General features: G+C 53.4%; 2 protein-coding genes across 6 annotated transcripts in view; both read right to left on the bottom strand.

The window, feature by feature from the left end:
• ARAP1 (ArfGAP with RhoGAP domain, ankyrin repeat and PH domain 1) overlaps nt 1-4,124 on the bottom strand; it is a 67,110-nt gene extending 62,986 nt beyond the window's left edge. For both annotated transcript variants that reach the window (XM_082626288.1, XM_082626289.1), the window contains exon 1: nt 3,987-4,124. The gene's annotated coding sequence lies outside the window, so the exon portion shown is untranslated. The remainder of the gene's footprint in view (nt 1-3,986) is intronic.
• A 1,761-nt stretch (nt 4,125-5,885) lies between these two features.
• STARD10 (StAR related lipid transfer domain containing 10) overlaps nt 5,886-21,917 on the bottom strand; it is a 33,866-nt gene continuing 17,834 nt past the window's right edge. For all 4 annotated transcript variants that reach the window (XM_082627676.1, XM_082627679.1, XM_082627677.1 and 1 more), the window contains exons 3-7: nt 9,902-10,049; nt 9,178-9,281; nt 8,408-8,525; nt 6,547-6,599; nt 5,886-6,316 (exon numbers count right to left, since the gene is read on the bottom strand). In XM_082627676.1, coding sequence (XP_082483802.1) covers nt 6,059-6,316; nt 6,547-6,599; nt 8,408-8,525; nt 9,178-9,281; nt 9,902-10,049 — 681 coding nt within the window. In that variant the 3' untranslated portion in view covers nt 5,886-6,058. The remainder of the gene's footprint in view (nt 6,317-6,546; nt 6,600-8,407; nt 8,526-9,177; nt 9,282-9,901; nt 10,050-21,917) is intronic.

Genomic DNA, 21,917 nt, shown 5'->3' with positions numbered 1-21,917 from the left:
GGCTGGGCCCCTGGGGGCTAAGACTTGACAGCAGCCAGTCCAGCCTGCGAGCAGGCATCCCATACCCACAGCGCGTCACCAGTAACGTCACCTGCCCAGGCAGCTGGGCCTCCAGTCCCTGCCTGCCACCCCGACTGGGAGTTCCCAGAGAAGGACAGGGTTTGGATCTTGTCTGCCTGCAGTGTCTCCCAGTGCTCAGGGTTCTCACTGTGAAGCTAGAGAAATTCAGACTCCCAACTCTTCTATATAATAAATGATCTCAGGAAAATTACTTAACTTCTCGAGGCCTCAGTTTCTTCATCTGTAAAATGGGAACAGTGCCTACCCCATAGGACTATTGTTGAAGATTAAATGAAATAAGTACATAAAATGTTTAGCACAGTGTCTGGCACATAGTAAGCTTCCAAAAAACAGTAGCTACTGCTACTATTATTACTACTATTAAATAATAATTTTGTTATTGAATTGGTCACTTAACTCCACATCCCCTCCCAGCGACTCTGATTGTCTCAATGGTCTGGGACAGACACCCTGTTTATGGGACAGAATCATTTTCCCTTCTGAAGTATGTTCCAAAGGATGAGACAGAGAGAAATTCCACAGGAAGGTCATGTGGAAGACCAGCCATGCACTGCCCTCCCTCCCCGCCACCCCAGGCCATCCCTGAACCTGAGGTCACCTGCCTTTTGGGGGATGAGACTGTCCTCTCCAGAACCCTGATTGTAATCTACAGGTCTGGGGGCCTGACAGTGGTGGGGGGGGGTGGAGGGGAGCTAGGTGAACAAGATGTCCTCTCTGATCAGGGCTGGGGATACTGGTGTTGAGTCCCTGAGCTCCACTGGGACTGTACTTGTAGGGGATCTCTGAGGGCCTCCCCACACCCTCCTGCTGTTCAGACCCGTGGTGCAGAGCCCCTTCCTGAAACAGGAAGTGCCCCTCCATGCAGGGCTATGGAGGGGGAAGAGTCCAGCCTGACAAGAGACCAGAGGAGGGGGTGACAGGGGCCGCCCAAAGGACTGGACTCTGCTCCTAAGGGAGGACCGGGTCTGCATGGCTAGGGTCACACTCTGCTCGAGGCTGCCTTGGCCACCACCCAGGGGAAAGCCCCTAACTGAGTGGGACCCTGGACTGCGCTCAAGGAGTGACGTCAGGCTGGGGGAGGGGAAATCAGGCCAAAGGAGGCAAACAAACGCCTGGGTCCTGATCCTGCCTCTACCACTTAATTTGCCATGATCTTGGGCAAGTTACTTAACCGCTCTGTGCCTCAGTTTCCTTATCTGTAGAATGGTGCCTAACTTCTAGGCTTGTTGGGAGGATGGAACTGGTTAACGTATGTAATAGTGCCCACAAAGGTGCTGTGTGCATGTCTGCTGGCGTCATTCTTGCTGATATTATTACTCAGCTCTCTCCGAGGCTGTTTCTTCCCCTGTCTTACTGGAGGATGACCCTTGTCTCACGGAATGATGTAAAGGTAAATAAAGTAACAAATGTGCAGTGTCATGCACACCTTAGGTATTCAAATCAAGTAGAGGTCCCTCCTTTTCCCTTTCTTCTCCCCAAGAGGGCCCAGACTAGGAGTCGGGTCAGTCCTGACCCCCACTAGGGCTTGCTGTGTGATCCTGGTCTGATCTCTGGTCCCTGGCCTCAGTCTCCTCATCTATGAAAAAAGCTTCTGGGCCAAGTGATCTCTGTCCATGGCCATATCTGCTTCAGCCTCTCTCCCACCTCTGTTCCCTCCTTTCCTTCTCCACTTCCAATTCATGTCCTACTGCACCCCCTCCTGCTGCAACAGAACCCTTGAGACCCTAAAGTGAGGTGGACGGGACAGCTGGTGGGTAAGGGGTACCAGCCTTCAAGCAGTCCAGGGCCCATCTCAGGCCCCCAAGGGTTAAGATCCAGAGTGAAGGACGGGGGGCCTGGGTCAGTGCTGGACAGACGGGCCTGCAGCCCAGGCCCTGCAGCCCAGGTCCTGCCTCCCCTCCCCCCATCCTGGGAACAGAAGCCACTTGTTTGGGCATCAGCTGGCTGGCTTTGAGCTTGGCCAAAGGGAGAGTGGGGTGGGGAGGGGAGAGGGCCCCCGGAGAGTGGAGGGGACTCCCCTCTGTCCTAGGGCTTTGTACTAGTCTAGTCCACAACTAGCCCCTAGGACTCTCAGAGGCCCCTTACCCCTCTGAAGTGACCCCTTTCCCCCAGGTTCTCCCTTTTCTTCTTTCAAACACTCACTGCTGGGGGAAGGAATTAGACTCAGGCCCAATTCTTGCTCCAGCAGTCTCTCTTTGGAGCATGGGGCCAGGGTTTATCACCTAACCCAGCAGATGGGGAAATGGAGAGGTTTGGGAACTTACAGTCACGTAGTGTTTGGTGGCTGCACAGGGACTGTCCCAGGTCCCAGTCATCCCCACGGTTCTGCAGTCCCCTTCTCCACAGAGCTCCAAGGAGACCCTTCCTAAGTTGTGCCCTATACAGCACTCACTGAAAGGCTAGGCAGGAGAAGGCCCACCTCTTAAGTCCCAAAGGACCTGGGAGGTTTGGAAGAGGAGAAAACTTCTGTAGGGTAGGGGGGAGGACAAGCAACCTGCATAAAGGGCCTGAGGCGTGATGTGTGGAAAGGCATGGCTGGAGTCCAAGAGATGGTGGGGGTGAGGCTGGGGCTGACTGGGGAGGCCTGAATGCCCCAACGAAGCCTGGGAGCAATCTGCCCACTTCCACCTCACAGTTGTCAGTACTCTGCCTGGGACAACCCCCTCTTGCCCTATTCCAGTGAGCAAGCAGCAAATGGGAAGACAGGATTCCCCAAGCCAGGGTCTGGACAACCCTCAACCAGCCACGGGACCGGGGGATTGGTTCTCTCTACACTCTACCCCTGCTACCCATTCCAGCCACTTCCATCTCCTTGTCATTCCTCAAACACACCATGCAAGTTCCTGCCTCTGCACAAGCTTTACCCTCCTCTGAGGGTCCTTATCCTTGTGAATTACCACTTAACTGCCAAGGCCCATTCCAACCATCTCCTCCTTCCTGAGCCTCCAAGAGTCCCAGTGCCTGATTCCATCCCAGTACCTGTCTGCACCTGTCTTCTGACTCCGCAGGACTCCTTCTACCCTGTAATGAGCTTGCTGGGAGGTCTCTCCTAGTCTGGACACTCTGCTCTCCGAGGACAGGTATCCTGGGTGCCTCTGTCTGGACCTTGCTCGGCAAACAGTCAAATTCTTCTCTGAGTACCTCCATATATCTGTCCAACCCTGCAGCCCTGGGGATTGGGGAAGGCTCCCCAGGACAGGAGCTTTGGGGGAGTGAGGGTGCATATGCCAGATACCGACCAGAGCTCCCCAGCACTAATAACCACCCCTCGAGATCTGGGACCAAACGCCCACCCCATGCCCTCAGGCTGCACTCGGAGTCTGCTCTCTCCAGTCCCAATAACCCACTCCCGGCTTGACCCCATTCAGTGAACACACACCTCCTTCTTTTTCCAGCAACTGGGCCAGGTAGGGGCTCTTGGGAAGCCATGCCCCCATTTACTGGTGGGGGACTGAGGCGCAGAGCCCGGAAGTAGTCTGCCCAAGATCAGTGGAGCCCCAGGTCCAGCGCATAAGGTCATACGAACTTGCAGACCAGTAAGGGTCTCCGCAGTCAACGAAGTGGGAGCCTTCATTTCACAGATAAGAAAATCAAGGTGCCCGAGGGCGGGTTGGCTCCGGAACGTCGGAGACTTCTCGCCAAAGGGCTGAAGGCTGGAAGCCCCCTGTTCCGCCGGTTCGCCCTCTTCCCTACCGTCTCTAGCCCGACCGCGCATCCTCCGGAGGCGACCCCATCACCACCACCAGTCAGAACAGACGACGTGACCCAGAGAAACGCCCGCGGAAGTAGTCGCCGGGCGCAGAGTCGCCGCGCGGCCTCGGCGTTCCCTTCTGAGGAATGGGGAAACTCCTGGCCACACCTGGCCAAGAGGCAGCGGACGGGGAGAGCCCGGCAGCCGCACTGACCTGTTCTGAGCGAAGACTCCACGCGGGGACGCGGGGCCCGGGGTCCCGGGGCCACCACTGACGCCGGTGCAGCCAACTCGCGGCCGCAGGCCGGGCGCGCCCACCCTGCCGGGCGCTTCCGCCCGCCCCACGTGACGCCCCGGGGAGGGGAGGGCGGAGAAGGGGGAAGGGACCCGCCCCCTTCCCGGCCACGCCTAGTCACGGTCTTAGAGTCCTCTCGCCTGGCCCGCCTTGCGGACAGGTTGATCTTTGCGTCTCTCCTGTCCCTCTCGCTGCTCACAGGTCCGTCTCCGTCTCCTGAGGCTCCGGTCTACCTCCACCACCCCCGTCCTCTGAGTCTTCATCTCTTCCTGAGTCTCTCTGCCTCTTGCCGCCCCTCTCCCTGGGAGGGACAAGCCACAAACCGCCCCACCCACAGAGCAGAAAGGGACAGTTGGAAGCTGGAAGACCAAGTCCCTGACCTCCTCCTCCAGGAAGTCCTTACTCACTTCATTCTTCGAGAATATCCTACTTCTCTCCCTGGGCCCACATCTCTCAGGAGCAGGGTGGTGGGGAAGATTCTAGTCAGAGGGCCCAAGGATTCCTTGGCTTTATAAAGGCTGCAGCCTGAGGTCCTGGCTGCCAGGCAACTTCCCTGGCCTAGAGAATGGGAGATTTCCACCCATCCTGCCAGCATACACACAGATGAGGGTCGAGGGTCTGGGGTTTGGCAGGCATTCACAGGTCCTGTGTCCAGGGCTGAGATTGGGTGTCATTAATTTGAGCACCTACTACATGCCAAGCCCAGTGCTGGGCAACTTATTCCTTTTATCTCAATCTGCCTGAAGGTGAAAAATCATCACCCCAGGATATAGATTAGGAAATGAGGCTCCAAAGAAGTTCCAGGGCTTGCCCAAAGTTACAAAGCCAGTATTGGGTAAACTGGCCAAGTCCTGGTGAGTTGCAGAATGTCCTGCCTACCCCTACTGGACATTCACCCTACCCCTCTAGGAAAAAGTGGACTCCAAGTGTCTTCCTGACAGGCAAAGTTAAGTCGCTTCCCGGGAGAGGGTAAGGCCAGACCTTGGGGAGAACTTCCGGCTCAAAATTCATATGGGGTACAAAAACACTGGAGGGGGGTGGAGCACTGGGCCCTCCTCCCGACCTGATAGAGGGGGTGACCCTCAGGCAGCAGAGGGCACCTGTGGGCTACAGAGAACAGGAGAGGCCCAGGCATCCCTCTAGACTTCAAAGCCTAGACATCAAAGCAGCCAGGTGGAACCACAGGATCAGGGAACTGGCATCTGACCACTGGCAAGGGGTTGGAGGCCCCGCCCTTTCTGTTAACACAGGCCTGTGGTCTTCTAAATGATCTAGGGAGGGCTCAAATCACAGGGCCTGGTCTCTCCACTGCACTGGAGTCTGATGACACTCACCTCAACCCCCAAACTCCCTGCAGAACATGCTGCCCCCAAGGACCTCTCCCCCTCCTTCCGTCACAACTGGAGAGTGTCAGACCCCCAGTCCATAGGTTGGACCCAGGGGGCCTTAGGCTGAAGGTCTTACAATAGAACACCAGTCTCTGACCCCTGACCCCGGGCCTCTGGCCAGACCTGCTCCTTCTCTTAGAGCAGCAAAAGGTAGCCAAATAGCCTGCAGTGAATGGCCGAATGAACACACAACAAGGACAGGTGTATGGATGAAAAGTGAACTGATGAATGGATGCAAGGATAATGAACACACCAGGGACAGGAGGGGGTGTGTTCCGAGCTGCACATCGGGAAGTGAGGGGATATCTAAAGGAGCAAAGTCCAGGCGATCAATAATAAAATTAACAAAATGAACTGTAGAACAGAGGGACCAAGGGCGGCGCCTGTGCCCTGAGCAAGTGGGAAGCAGGCACAGTGACGAGCCGGCTGAGTCTGTGGGACCGTTTATTGGGGCTGTGTCCAGCCACGTCGCAGCGCCAGCCTGGGCCGGAGCCCAGCGTCCCCAGGAGGCGCAAAGGAGTGGGGGAGGGGAGAAAGCGCGGGAGCATCCGCCACCCCTGGGCTCCGCCCCGTCTTGTCTTGGTCCCTGCAGTGGTGCTGTGCTCAGGTGAGCGAAGTGTCGTCATCACTGCCCTCGCCGCCCGCGCCGCCCATGCGCTCCTCCCGGCTCTCCTCCCGGCTCTCTGCCACCGCACTCTCGTCGATGTTCTCCAGCGAGTCCGCGTGCTGCACCGACAGCTCCGACAGCGCCAGGCTCGGCAACGGGCTCTGCTCTGGGTGTAGCCACGGCTTGAAGTGCGGTTGATGCTTCTGCTTCCACTCAGGGTATTTGACGCACGCCTTGTACATCTTCTTCATGGCCTGCGGAGCCGCCGCACCGCCGAGTAAGGGGTGAGCTGGTAGCGGACTGTCTTCACCACATCCCCTCCCGCGCCCTCCAGCGGCTCAGTCCGCAGCTCCCAGGATCCTGACTCTTGATCTCGTTTTCATAACTCCGCCCCTCAGCCCTAGCTCCGCCCCCTGACCCCACCCCGTCATCCTGGAACCCTCTCCCCCAGCCTCCACACCAGCAAAGTCCCAAGGCCACTCACCTTGGGAGCCAGGAACTGAGAAGATTTATTCACCACCCACTTGGGTAAGGAGCCTATGAGGGCAGGAATGGGTAGTGAGGAGAAAAGGGAAGCAGCAACCTCGGGGAACCAGTCCCCCACAAACACACATACCAGCCCCCTCACTCCAGCCTGGGGCTTCCAGGGAGGACACGCTCTTCTCCTTAGGGAGGGGGCGCTGTGAGGCAAGTCCTATAAGACTTCATCATCTTCACCCGCTCTTTCTACCTCAGACCATGGTCCTCAGGCTCAACTCTGTTAACCCCCCACCTCCACCACCCCCTGCCTCTGCCCTCTGCTGAGCCCAAGGGCTACACAAAAGAAAACCACAGGGTCCTAGGTGACCACAGGCAACACCTGGGTTGAAATCCTGGCCAGTGGAGCTCCCACCTGCTGCCTCCCCTCTACTCACACTGACCTCCCTTTTCTCATACCCAGTCCCTCTACCTTGAATGGCCCTGGTGCTCATCCGCTGCTCTGCCTGTCCTTCCAAGCCCCTTGGCCCAGGAAGCCTAGCTGCTACATAGACCTCTTGGCTAAGCACTCCAGCCTGGCCTGACCTAGAATCCACAGCCCAGCTCTCCACCCTGTCTGATTCCCAAGTGTCTGCTCTGCCTCTGACACACAATAAACTCACTCAGTGAGGTGCTGGGGAGCTCTGGGCCTGGGCCAGTGGGCCCTCGGTGGTGCTGGGGGCATACCCAGGCAAAGATGCTCAAGGCTTACCTCTCCTCTAGTCATTCATCCATTCCTTCACTCACTCCACATTCACTCAGTGATACCCACCCTGGACCAGCCCTGGGGACCGAGAGAGGAACTCACTGTCTGGGGGGCCTCAACAGTATGCCAAGTACTCTGCTAGAGGGGGGATGGGTCCACAGGGCAGGGAGCCAGCGACTCCTCTGGGTATCAGGGATAGAGGTGGTGAAGCAGCCCTGGAGGGATGAGTAAGGGCAGAGAGGTGTTTCTAGGCCGAGGGAAAGGGCTGCTTAGATAGGTAGGAAGGTGTAAGCTATGAGGAGGGAACTGGGAAACCTGGGGAGGGGGCTTGGACTTTACTCTGAGGGCAATGGAAAGTCACAAAAGGACTTCAAGCAGAAGAGAGTCACAAGGAAATAAGTCCTTTGGAAAAATCCCTCTGGTAGCTGTATGGACAGACAAGGTCGCTGAGTATGGAAAGAAATGACAGATTCAGGAGCTATTTAGGAGGTAAAATCAATAATTAGTGGTTAGACTTGGGAGCTGAGAAGAGGGGACCCCAGACAACCACCAGGTTTTTGGCATGAGTGACTGGAGGGAAGAGACTTAGAAGGGGCAAGTTAGGAAGGGAGACAGTAAGTTCAGCGTTGGACACAGGGAGCCTCAGGTCCTAAGAGACACCCTGAGGGACACGTCCAAGAGGCCAATGGCCACACGGATCTGGATCTCAGCAAAGAGAGACATGTGGTCAACCTAGCCACAGAAGCCTGGGGAGTAGCGGAGCCCTCCCAAGGGAAAAAGGACTGGGCCCTAGGAAACCCAGACCTTCAGGATGGAAGCCAACAAGACAGAGTGGGAGCAGCCAGTGAGCAGGGAGCAAGTCAGAGCATGGGGGAGTGGGAGCCCAAGAAGAGGGCTATAAGCTTCGTCATGGAGCAGTGGCTACCACCTTGGCCCTTGCTTTTCAAACCACTGTAAAGTCTCAAACTTTGGTTCAAAGAATGTTTCGGGTGCAGATGCCCCCAAATACAAAACACCTCCTAACAGAGGCCCTTCTGGATCCCAGTAGATCAAATAGATCAAGCCCCATCCCCTGCGGTATAGAGAAGGATCCCATGATGGGCTTTCAGGACCAAGCCCTCACCTTTGGGGTCCACCTGAGCCAGGTAGGTGATGACGCAGCTCTTGGGCCCCGTGCTCTGGATGAGGTAGCCCGTCTGGATGGACACAGCTCGGACCAAGTCTTTCCGAGGTGGGTATTTCTGGGGATGGAAGGCACAGGGAGGTGAGACTCAAGGTGTGGGAAAAGAAGGTGTCTTTGTAAGTACACTTCACACACACACACAGAGTTGGCTCACATCCCCTGGCATCCACTCCAGGCCAGGCCTGATATTGGGGTGAGGAGAAAGGCAGGAGTCAGGAGTCATCCTTGCCCCTCTTAAGCTTCCCCTGTTCCCCTCCAGAAAGACCCAAGTCTGGGGTCAGGGTTCATGAGCAAACACATGGGCGCGCATGAGTGCGCACGCGCACGCACATGCACACGCACACACCCTTGCCCAGGCCAGCTGCACCTGCCTGTCCTGCCTGCCATGGAGACCCAGACTCAGGGAGGGTCAGAGGACCCTACCTCTCACCTCTTGCTCTCCCTTTCCCAGCCAGTCCATCCCACCCACTTGTCCACAGTGATGGCCCACACCGCCCTCTCCTCATCTGCTTGAAAGCCCCAGCAGGAAGACAGGAACCATTATTCTCACTGTATAGGAAGGAGACAGGGACAGAAGGCTTCATGCCTGGCCTGAAGTCACAGAGAAGTCCTGGTAGCAGCCAAGGTCCTCTCCCTGGGCTAGGCCTGCTGGCCCAGCCCTAGCTGGTGCCTTCCCCTGCCCACCCAGCAGGGAAGGCAGGCTGACTCACAGGATGTTTGACTGAGTAGTTCATAATGATGTAGTCAGTGCCCATGGGAAGCCAGGAGCGGAGGGTGATGACATCACGATTCTTCAGGGGCTTTGGACACCTCCCTGTAGAGGGCAAGGGACAGTTCAGCCAGACCACTGCATGCCTGCCTGCCTGCAAGGGTGTGGCAAAGCCCAGAGACATAGGGATGCCTGGTTAACTGCCAGCTCCCCCTGGTCCAAACAGGTACCCCACCACCACCACCAGACCTAGTTTCTGGAACTAGCAAAGAGACAGAACAGAAACCTCTCCCCTCCTGTATCCAGCCATCCCTGCTCCTCATAGCCTCACACAGCCCTTACCTTGCTGGCCTGATCTGTTTGTATATGTGAATGTGAGTGTATGAGAAAACAATGGTATTACTGTGAGCATGTCCATGAAATGTGTGACTGTGAGTAGGTGGCATGTGGCTGTGGGTTTTGTACATGACTGTGCATGTGTGTGTGGAATGTGTATACTTGAACATGGGAGTACATGTGTTTGTGAGCGCACATGTATGTGTGTGCTCAAGTGTCTGGGAGTGGATAGGGATTCAGGGAGGGCAGCCCTACATCTCTGCACTCAGGTCTCTGAGCAGCCTGGCCATGAGAGTGACCCCAAGGAGGGAAGGTGGGAGAAGGAGGCTGGGCTGGAGGCCTGGATGGAGGTGGAGGGGGCTGGGATCGGCGTGCTCGCGTCTGCTCACAAGAATAATAGCCCACATCAGCGTTGACTGTCAAGCGGGCAATGTCAAAAGTTTCAATGACATTGCTGTCCCACTTCTTTCGGTATTCAATGTCATGTAGGACGTCGTAGAGCGTCTCTGCTGGCACATCACGGCACTCCATCCGGCACTGCAGACAGACACATGGGTTGTCAGGGTCACACAGGGCTCAAAGTCCTGGTTAGGGGATGGGAGGGCAGACAGGCAAGGAGGGAGGAGGAGAGGGAGGACAGGGAGGAACAGTGACCTCTGAAGCCAGCATGGGCTCACCTCTTGCCATGAGCCCTGTCCAGCCCTCCCAGAAGCCACCTGTGCCAAGAAAAAGCCCCTGCATCCAGAGACTATCTCCCCCATCTCAGCCGCCACCAAACCTCCCCATTCATCCCAGTCTCCTCCTCTAGAAAGTCTTCCTGAATTACCCAGCCAACTTTCTGGACTGCCATACACTGAATCTCTTTATCTGTGCCCTCCAGGTCCCTGAACTTCATGGGCAGAGGTTCAGTCGATTCAGTACAGAGCCTGGTATGAGTACATGTTAAATGAAATGAAAGCATGAATGAACAAACAAATGCCTAAATGGATGATGTCTTTCCTCCATGGTACTTATCACCTGGTACTTATCACCATTTGCCCTCCTCTTTCTTTTTTTCCACCATCCAACAAACATCTTTGTTTTCTGTTTTGTTTTGTTTTGGGTTTTGTTTTGTTTCGTTTTTGGCCACACCGTGCAGCATGTGGGATCTTAGTTCACCGATCAGGGATCTAACCCATGCCCCCTTCAGTGGAAGCACAGGAGTCCTAACCACTGGACCGCAGGGAATCCCCCCAACAAACATCTTTGGATTCCTTACTATTTATTAGCCTTGTTCTCAAAGAGCTTTCCATCTAGGGGAGAAAAGAGCCGAGGACACTTTTTTTTTTTAATTTAACCCCCACAATAACTCTACCAGACAAGAAATCCAAAGAGGAACTTAAGGCTCAGAGAGGTTAAGGAACTTGCCCATGGTCACCCAGCTGGTAAGTAGCAAAGCTGGGATTTAACCTAGATCACGTGTCTGGAAAGCAAATAAAAACAGAACCAGGTTTTACTAGATTTACACTCAGCAAGATGAAACTCAGTCCATATCCTTGTTCTGTGATTTTTTTTCACCTGAAAGCCCAAACCCCAGGATCATGTTCCCCAAAGCAAATGGACAAGTTCTACTGTGTAGTTTAAAAAGGTTTCCCAGAACTGGGTGTTCAGACGGTGCCAAGGGAACCACACATTACTTTCTACTAAAAAGTAAACGCATGCAACCATATGAGGGAGGGGTCACATCACCTTCCCCCTAATCTTGGGTTAGGCCCTGGCACCAATAATGGTGATGAGAGGACACAGGAAGGACACTACCCGTTGGGTATTCTAGGCACCAGTGAGCTCATCAAGCCCTGGATATGCTTCACTTAACAGAAAATACAATGGACAGAGGAACAAGTTAAGTGTCACCATAAGAATACAAGACAAAGCCAGATGGTGAGACATTCTGCAGGGCTACTAGTCCAGTCTCTTCTACAGGTCAATGTCATAAGGAAGGAACTGGGCTAGATTAAGACTTATAGGACAAATAACCAGATAGAAAGTGTGGTCCTGGATTACATACTGGCTTGGACACAACAGCTATAAGGACATATTTGGGACAACAGGAGAAATATGAATATGATGTGAGTATTAATTAGATGTGCTGAAAATTTACTGAAACAAAATGGTGGAGATTGCTGCCTGAAGAAAAGCAAGTTACAAAAGGGAATGCATGATATAATCTCATTTTGGGGGAAAAATATATGCACAGAAAAGGCCTGGGAAGCACAATCGCTAAGATGTTACCAGTGGCAATCTATTAATGATGAGCATATAATAGCTTTATTTTCTTTTTGCTGTCTGTATTTCTAATTTTCTAAAATATATAGTACTGCTTCTGCAGTAATGAAAAAAACTTAAATAAAAATGTTTCCCAGAGATACTGAGGTGCGCTCACCACAAGCACTATCCTAAGGGCTTTCTACACATCACCATATTTTATTCCTACAGCAACACTCTGAGGGATTAGCCCCATTTTAGTTAAGAAAACCAAAGTTCAAGGACAGCTCCAGCCTGCAAAGACTCATTGTGTGTCATCCTCCCTCCCTGCCCTCTGCTTTTCTGCTCCACCAGGTGGTATGACTAGATCCAGTCATTTAACCAGCTTCAGCTCTGTGCAGAGCATAGAAGAGTCAGAGATGAATCTGAGGCCTGTCCTTCAGAGGCTTCCAGTTGAGAGAGGAGACCAACTTGGAAATGGGGAGGTGCCCAAACTGCCCAATGGGGCACAGAGGAGGTGGTCAGCTGTGTGGGGTGAGGCATGTGGGGAATCAGTCTTCATGGAAAAGCTCAGCATGGAAGGTAGGCATCTAGCAAGTGGCACTGGCAGAGAGAACAGTGTGGCCTGTAGGGAAGCTGAATGAGTTCCATCTGCTCCAGTGCCCATGGTGTGCTGCAGCCTAATACTCAGAGGTCCTGCTTCCAGGTCTTCTTGGAGAAATGCATAATTCCAGGGCTAAGTCGGAGTAAGTATAAGATGTACCTGGAACATCTCACTGTGCCAGAAAGTAAGGACAATGTACTTACAGAATGACAGGGACCTTGCCCAGCAGACACAGGAGCCAGTGTGAAGGGCTCCCGCTGGTTCCATGACCAACTCATCAGGGTTTGCCAGTTTAGCACTGGAAGTCCGTATCCCGGGAAATCCCTCAGTCCCAGGCAAAAAGGACGGCTGGTCCCCTACCATGGGCTAAAGCTGGGCCAACTCATGGATTAAAATAAATATAGTAACAGATTATATTCCACTGAATAAAATAGGAAACCAAAGTATATACAGGTATGAATAAATAAATAAATTTAATGTTTAATGAGGAATAGGGTATTTATATATTTTCAAAGTTCCTTCCCATCAAATCAGTAATTTCACATTGCCTGGCAGATACCACCTTAATCAAGTGATCAAAGTGAACATCATTAGTGATAGGACAAGTTACAACTGGATGTTTTCTGACAGGATGCAATAAAAAAAATACAGGTGCCACTTATGTGGTATTTCTGCCAAAGATGCATGATCTAAATCTAATCATAAGGAATATCAGACAAACCCAAATGAGGGACTTTTACAAAATATCTGGCCTCTAAGTGTCAGGGTCATGAAAGTCAAGGAAAGACTCAGGAACTATATCAGACTGAGAGAGACTAATGAAACATGAGGGAATGAATAAATGAGTGATTGAACAAAGTGATGAGAAGGATGGGATGGAGAAGACGGCAGAGGCCAGATCTGGCATCGTCGGGAGCATACAGACAAACTTCCACTGTGCAGCGACACTGAGGTCTGGGTGTTGCACCTGACATTCAACACACACAGTCACTCTTCACCACCCTGGTGAGCTGTGCTGCAAAATAGAAAGCTGAGGCTCAGGAGAGGAAGCAACCTGTCCAAATCATACAGCAAGAAAGGAGCAGAACTTCAAAACCGGATCTTCCAATACTCTTAACCATGTAGGAGCACTCAAGTGTGGCTTCTGAGGAAACCAGAACTTCTCTAAATCCAAGTATGGAGGCTGGTTTGGCTTTGCAAGTCCTCAAACGTGTTATTCCAGACAGTGGCTGTATGAAGGAGTAGTGACAAAAGAATTACGCTTTGTAGGTTAGACTCCAACCTGGGGATTCCTCTTCCCTCAGGCCAGCCTTGGTGCCCCCAGGGCAAGCTGCACCCACGGCCGGATGCACTCTGAGAAAGGCCTGCACTGCCCAGACTGCCTCTTCTTCCTCCGGACTTCTGTGGCTGCAGGACCAGGGACCTCCCTCTGAGACAGCAGGTAGTGGGAGGGGCACGCAGAGCCGCAAGACAGACCAGGCGCTGAGTTGAGCATAAACTCTGCATAGCATTTTATCTTTAAGATAAAGAAGGAAACTTCAAAGGGTTCCCAAGCTCATGGCAGGCTCTTGGGGAGGAAGGTCAGCTGTGGGGCCTGCTGGGAAGGGGAGAACTCAGGCTGTGGAGGCAGCGCTGCAGGTGAGGAAACCGAGGCAGTCCAGGTGGCCAGTCTGGCTTTGGGCCCGGCTCTTTCCACAGCCCCCAGGAGGCTGCACGCATGAGCCAAGAGGGGTAAATTACATCCAGCATCTCATGGTTCCTGTGCGCAGCTGCAGCCACCACATGGGCACGGTGATTCTAAGAGGCTTCTGGAGGGATGCGTAGGGGTAGAGGTGAGTCACTGGAGAGCACCTGGTGGGCGGGGCTGTGACCAGAATCCACAGCCATTGGGCCCTGCGCAAGTCACTCACTTCGGCTGGATGCTTGGGAGCTCCTCCTGGAAACCAGAACTGAACAGGAGGCAGTGCTGGGGTTGCTCAGCCAAGGAGCAAGCCATGCTTGGCTGCAAAGCCCTTAAGGCCTGGTTTACAGCAGGAAGTCTCACATGCAGCCATTTTACAGCTGAGAAAACTGAGGCCCAGAGGGAGCAGGTGACACCAGAGAAATTAGACTGTGTACCTCCTACACTCCACTCTCTCCAAACCCCATGAGGTAGAGAACTGGGATTGCCCAGAACCCCATAGAGCCATGGTCAGAACGGAATGTATAAGCAAGGAAGGCCATCAGGGGTGACTCCTGCAGGCTTTGAGTCTGGCAATCCCAGGTTCCAATTCCACTTCCTCCCCTTAGGCACAAGATTTAACTCACCTGAGTCTTTGTTTCCTCATATGAAAAATGGGGATAATAAAAGCACCTATCTCGGGGCTTCCCCAGTGGCACAGTGGTTAAGAATACGCCTGCCAATTCAGGGGACATGGGTTCAGGCCCTGGTCCAGGAAGATCCCACATGCCGCAGAGCAACTAAGCCCATGCACCACAACTACTGAGCCCATGTGCTACAACTACTGAAGCCCACGCACCTAGAGCCTGTGATCCACAACAAGAGAAGCCACCGCAGTAAGAAACCCGCGTACCACAACAAAGAGTAGCCCCCGCTCACCACAACTAGAGAAAGCCTGCGTGCAGCAACGAAGACCCAATGCAGCCAAAAATAAATAAATTAAATAAATTAAAATTTTTTAAAAGTACCTATCTCATGGAGATGATGTGATTAAATTAAATGAGATAATGTATGCAATATGCCTGGCCCATAGATACCCCCAAAACAGTAGCTGTTATTACTTAAGCAGGCTTCCACGAGCAGCCACGCATCCTTCCACAGGGCCAGGACCAGGCCGTGTCTGCATGTGCCTCCTTACATTCTGGGCCCCAGGTGCCTCTCTTGCCTCACCTGGCCCTGCCCTTCTGTCCATCCATTCACTACTGCCCGGACTCAGCTGTGTGCAAGGGCTGCAACTGGGCAGCAGGGAACTGGGAAGTGAACCAGACTCGGGCCCTGCCCTAAAGAGGGCCCATCAAGTGGGCAGTGGGAGAGACGGGGACATAAAATCCCACTAGAGAATGAGCTGGGTTGGGGGGTGGGCATGGGAACTGTGGGATCAGAGGGCAACCGAACCTAAAAGAAATTGAATTGCTGAAAGGGGAGAGAGGGCATTTCAGGCAGAGAGACTGGTGGGTGCAAAAGCCTGGAGGCTTAAATAAATAAGTAAAGATCAGGGTCCAGTGCCCTAGCGGTGTCTCACTCTACCCTCCTCTCTCCCACCCCTTGCCCCGTGCTTCTTTGGGAGATGCCTTCCCAGTGCTCAGCATTAGAGAAAGAGGAATCTCCACAAGAAGAGGGAAGTGGTGGGGGAAGGGGCTGAAGTATCTCCCAGGACCCAGGGAGATGGCTGACCTGAGACAGAGGAAAAGAAGTCAGTCATGTCCATGGGGCTGTGGTGTGGCTTTGAGGGCCAACGGCCAGGGCAGTAACAAGCAAACTGAGACACGGACAGATGGATCCAAGTATGGCCCACATGCCAAGACCTCACACAGCAGGTCTCCAATATCCTTGCCCATGGGATATATGGGGCACATGGATTATCCCAAAGTCCTAGGGACCCAGGAGATGATCTCTTCCACCACTACTCTTCAGGTCACCACTGGGAAAACTGAGGCCCAGTCAAGGGTAAGGGGTCCATGTGGGCTCTGAAACGTGCCTCAGGCTGTACTGACTTCTCACCACATTGCATTTTAGCAGTTTTGTTAAAGGAATAACTATTAAGCAAATCACCCTTTCCCAAAAGAACCGTATTTAAAACAGAGAAGGCAAACCCTGATCAGGGTGGAGCACTAGCTATCAAATCAATCATAGCCCCAGACAATAGCTACCGCCTCAATAACCATTACCATGTGCTCCAAATCACTAATTCATCATCCCACAACGGAGACAGCAGCACCTGGACCATGGACCCCACAGGGGCTGAAATTTAGGTCAAACCACCTGTGCCAGCTGTCAAGGGCACCAAGCTGCATCCTGTGCAGATATTGTCTCTTACCCTCCCAACACCGTGATGGATATCATCACCTCCATTTTACAGATGCAGAAAGTGAGGCCCAGAGAGGTAAAATGATTAACCAAGGCCACAAAGCTAACAGTGGTGGAGCGAACCAGAGCCTGGGCGTTGCCTGACCCCAAAGTGTCAGGACTTTCTGCTCCCTTCATCAAGGGGCAGGACTGGCCCAGCTAAAACAAACACGCTGGCAACTGGAGACTGCCTTAGTTAATTGATGGTTATTATGTTTTTGAATTATTTTATTTTTGGCTGCGTTGGGTCTTCGTTGCTGTGCGTGGGCTTTCTCTAGTTGCGGCGAGAGGGGGCTACTCTTTGTTGTGGTGCGCAGGCTTCTCATTGCAATGGCTTCTCTCGTTGTGGAGCATGGGCTCCAGGCGCGCAGGCTTCAGCAGTTGTGGCACAGGGGCTTAGTTGCTCCGCGGCATGTGGGATCTTCCTGAACGAGGGCTTGAACCCCTGTCCCCTGCATTGGCAGGCAAATTCTTAACCACTGCGCCACCAGGGAAGCCCTAATTGATGGTTATTACGCAGAGCTCACTGGATTCAGAAAGGCTTGCTGACCAGGCAGGCGAAGCTCAGAGATTCCTCCTCTGAACAAAATTCCCAACTCTATCCTCAGCCCTCCCTGGGCTTAAAGGCAAGGCTGTGCTTTTCCAAAGCTCAGCACTGGAGTTCTGTACCTGGAAGTCTCCTCTGAGAAGACTTGGGCCATCGCATTGCCCCACAAGCTCACACTCACAGCAATTCCATGCTGTCTGGTCAGATAGGCCTCTGTCCTGCCGCTTCCTGCCTGTGTGGCCTTGGCTTGGGCAAAGTACTACAGTTCTGAATCCCAATAGCTTCATCTGTGAAACAGGGATAATCCTCCCCTCGGAGGAGAGCTGTGAGGATTAAATGAGACTTGTACCTAAAGCCCCCAGCAGCAGCTGCCCTTCTCCAGCCCTAGGCCCCCGCAATTTTCGCTGACTTCTCAGGCCCCACCGAGGGGAGCACTTTCCTGCTAACACCAAAGGGCAGGATACAAAGGGTTAAGGAACAAAGTTTAAAACAACAAAAATGCCCCAGATCCTGCCACAGGGTGGATGGACAGGGAGGGGGTGCGTGGCCCTCTTATACCAGGGCCCTGCACAAGTCCACAGCCTCCACCCTCACAACCCACAACTAGGCACTGCCCTCACCATGTCAGTCCAGGTGTTGAGAGATACAGACACTGACCCAGGGCACACAGCACATGAGAGGCTCAGCTCCAGTGGCCCCTCTGCCCTGTCTGCTCCAAGTCCTCCTCCCAGGGCTGCGCACCACCTGCTTCCTGGCTTCAGGGCCCTCTACTGCCCCTCCCAAAGGCCCCACATGGCCATCATCGAGCCAAGCTGCACCTGCCCTTGCCTCTGGGTTTCTGGGGCCCCCAGAATGGAGACCCCTAAGACCTTCCCCCCAGGTCCCCACCAAATCTCAAGAGCAGCTCAAGGGCACTGACACAGGGCATCAGGGGAAGCAGAGGTGGGGGTGTGTAGGAGGAGAAAGATCTAATAAGTCCGGCTTTCCCAGGACCTCCCCTTGCTGGTTCTTTGCTATTTTGCCCTCAAACTTCAGCCTGGCTGTGTCCTGCCCAGGCCGCCTACCGTGTCCCTAATTTCTGCAGGTTGGTCTGGGGCCTCCTCCTCCACCCCACCACCTCCCTTCATCAGCACACACTGCGATGCATCGATTCATCCTGGCCCCTTGCTCGTCTTGGCATCCCCAGTGCCTGGCATGGTCTAGTAAAGAAATGCTGCCTGAATGGAAGGAGGGACAGGTGAGCCAGCAAAGAGGCCATGCCCGCGTGAGCTTCTCTGACTTTTAGAGTGCTGGGGCTGTGCCTGGTGGCCCTCGGTGCTTTGTGGAGGTCAGAAGGAAGGGTCGTTGTGAAAACCCCCTGGACGCTTGTAAAACTCTCTGTGGCACTTGAGGCTGATTACTACTTCTGCCATCATCCTCATAAAATGGAGTGTAAGGGGCGGGGGCAGAGACAGGTGAAGGGAGCTTCTGGGACTTTCTGTAAGATCTTTAATAATTCTGATAAAGAAAAGTAAATTCCATCTGTACTGAAGTATCAATTTACATTTAGTAAACAGCAAGAGTATATAAAATAACCACTGCTTGTGGGCATATAGTAAAACTGTTACCCAGTTAGTGACGGCAAAAACTGGTTGCACAACTCTGAAAAGTAATTGGGCAAATATTTTTAAAATCATAAAAATGTATCTTTCAACTCAGGTCCTGGAACTCCAGGACCAGAAATTTATACTCAGGAAAAAGATATAAAATAAGAAAAAAAGTTCTGTTACAATGTTCATGACTATATTATTGCATTTGTAATTAGCAAAATATACTGGAGGACAACCTGGAACACCACCACCAACAGGGCCTGTTTGAGTTAAGAATGACACATCACCTTGAAGATCACTGCCCAGCTACTGAGGACTGTGGTCTGCCTCAGGGCAGGGGCAGGGGCCCCTCAGAACCCAGAAGAGGTCTGGCAGGGAGCAGTTGCCAGAAATGTTCCTGAATTAATGATTCTGTAGCAATATGAGAAATTTCCACAGATGCAATGTTAAATGAACAACAGAGGATACAAACTTGCATCTGTGCCATGGTCTCAACTGTACATAAATTACCTACACCCTTGAATGAGAGCTGGAAGGAACCAGGGAGACGTTTTACTCAGGAATTGAGGCTCTGGGGGATTAATTTATCATTTTTGGGTTCTCGTTACTGCTGGTACAATAGAGTTTATATAAGATAAAGAAACCATACTTTTTTTTTTTAGGTTAAGTGTGTTGTCCAGAATCCTGAGGTCCTCGTTCCCTGGACCCGGGAGCCTGGACTCTGCTGAGATGGGCCTGAGGCTGCCCAGGCTGATGCTGAATTGCCTGGAAATGCTCTGTGTGGTGTAGCCATGCTGAGAGTAAAGCCAGAGGGGACTCAGGGTCCTTCCACCCTCAGCTGGGACACAGGCATGAAAATCCTGGGGGCTCATGGCAGGGACAGAAGGAAGCAGGGGGACGCAGGTACAGGGAGGGACCCACCTAAGCAGAGTCCTACAGGATGAATAGAATAACAGATGGCACCCAGATGTAAGGAGGGGAAAGAGGCTCCTGGCAGAGGTGCTGGAGGGAACTGGAAATGGCCTGGACCGGCTGGGGGAAGGAGAAGGCTCATGCAGTTCCACAAAGGTAACCCGAGTGAACAAGGATGGACGCGGGAGGAAATGGAGCTGTCCCTTGGGAACCTCAGACTGTTCATTCATTCATCCATTCAGCAAACGTTAAGAGCGTGCCAGCTCTGTGCCAGGCTCTGCACTAGGGCCTTGCAAATTCTCCTAATTCAATCCTCTCAACTACCCATGAGGAGGGAAGATTATGCCCTTTTGTAAATGGTGGCTGAGAAAAGTGAAGTGAAGAACCATCCTGGAACCCAGTGTCGACCCGAAATTCCACCCCTGAAGCTGTTCCCTAAGAACCAGGCTCTGCTCTGTCAAGGACTCAAGGAATCCCAGGTGGGCCAGCACTTGGCCAGATGAGGACCATCCCTGGAGGGTCCATGCTAGGGGCTGGGGCTGCTGGGGCAGCTCTGCCTGGAGTAAGGGGAGCTGGAAGGACACAGAGAGCAGGTTTGGTGTGGGCCCATCACAGGCTCTCCTTCCCCCACCTTCAGCCTCAGAGTTCTCACCTATAAAATGACTAGACAGCCTCTTCTGAAGGGAAGGGGATCTGGCACCAGAGAACCTCAACCCATCTTCTCTCCTAAAGTGCGGCCTTCCTGAGACCAGTGGTAGGCGGAGGTACTGCCACGTCTCCCCTAGACACGGCTCCCAGAGTCTGCGCAAGCAGACCAGGCTAGGCCCCTCTGCTGCTCTCCACACAGGGCTGAGTGACTCATCCCTACTGTGCCCATCCCCATCCCCTCCCCCTACCTAGTCTCCAGCAGCCTCCCTGGACCCCCACCCCCACCCCCCAGGCCTCTGCAGCTGAGGAACATCCTGCTCTGATCTCTTGGAAGCTGACCTCCTGGTCTGGAGCTCCCACCACTCTGCTCCAGCCCTGGCAGAGGTTGGGGAGCCAGACAGAGGAGGGAGACCTGAGAAAGAGCAGAGAGTGGGTGGGCCTGCAAGAAAAGAAAGGGGGTCGGGGAGATCAGTGAGACAAGACAGGGGCCAGGGCTGACACACAGACAAGCAGACAAAGACAAATTGGATAAACACTTCCCAGGACGTCAGGCGCTGCCAGTGGCCTCATGCCCCCAAAGCTCTCTAGCAAGCTCCAGACTGCATTTTCAACAGCCTCCTGGGCGTCACCCCCTGGACAGCCCATAGGCTCACCCTCACCATATCCACTACTGTTGGATTATCCAACCCCAATGCCCACTCCCCTCTGCTCCCTGCCTGTGCCTGGAACCTGGGATTCTGCTTGGCCATGACCTTCCCAACAGCTCCTCTTCGCCAGACCCAGGCAGGCCTCACCATCCTTGCTTGGGCTGGTGCAGCCACAGCCTCATCACTGGTCTCCTGGCTCCCAGGCCGATCTGCCACCTGGGGCCAGGGAGCTTTCTAAAACCCAGTGCTGGGAATTCCCTGGAGGTCCAGTGGTTAGGACTCTGAGCTTTCACTCCTGCCGGCCCGGGTTCGATCCCTGGTCAAGGAAATAAGATCCCACAAGCTGTGTGGTGCAACCAAATAAAATACAATAAAAAAAATAAAAAATAAAACCCAGTGATGATGGTACTGCCCAGCTTGAAAGCCTCTGCTGCCTCCCTCTGCCTTCAAGATCAAATCCTAACCCAAACGTCCTCCCCACTCCGGCTCTGCCTCCTCTCCTTCCTCAGCCTTAGTCCGCACCCACCAAGACCTTCTCAGCCTGCCACCTGACTCCTGATGGGCCCCACAGGTCCCACCCAGACGCCACTGCCCCCCACCACGTTGTCAGCCACATCTCCCTCGACCTGAGTCCTCACGAAGGGCTGTCACCATCTCCATCAGTCTCCCCACTAGGCCTTAAGAGTAGGGCCCAGGTCTGATCCATCTCCAGGTTCCCAGCACCAGCACAGTGGCTGGCAGAGTGGGTGGGAGACAGGAGAAGAGGTTTGTTGAACGAATAAATAACCAGGACAGATTAACAAAAAGGAGGAAACAGAACAAGTAGAGACGTAAAGGCAGAGGCAGTAACCATTAGAGACAGGGATAGAAAACATACCCCAAGGGGAGACTCTGAGACCCAGAGACAGGCCCAGAGGCAAAGACAGGAGGCTGCAGGGAAGCAGGGAGGGGAAAACCCAGGCAGAGCCAGAGCTGAGCTGGGGGGCGGAAGCCACTGGGAGACAGCTGAGGAGACATAACTGGATCAGAGACAACTCTGCTGCAGTGAGGGGGTGTGACTCACACACACAAAGTAATGTCAGACACAGAAACACACACAGAGTCCCACACTCAGAGGCACATACACCCAACCTTAGGCACGTGTACAC

Source organism: Mesoplodon mirus, assembly GCF_964341445.2.
Source record: "Mesoplodon mirus genome assembly, chromosome: 7".
Lineage (NCBI taxonomy): Eukaryota > Metazoa > Chordata > Mammalia > Artiodactyla > Ziphiidae > Mesoplodon > Mesoplodon mirus.
This window is presented reverse-complemented; position numbering and strand designations above follow the sequence as displayed.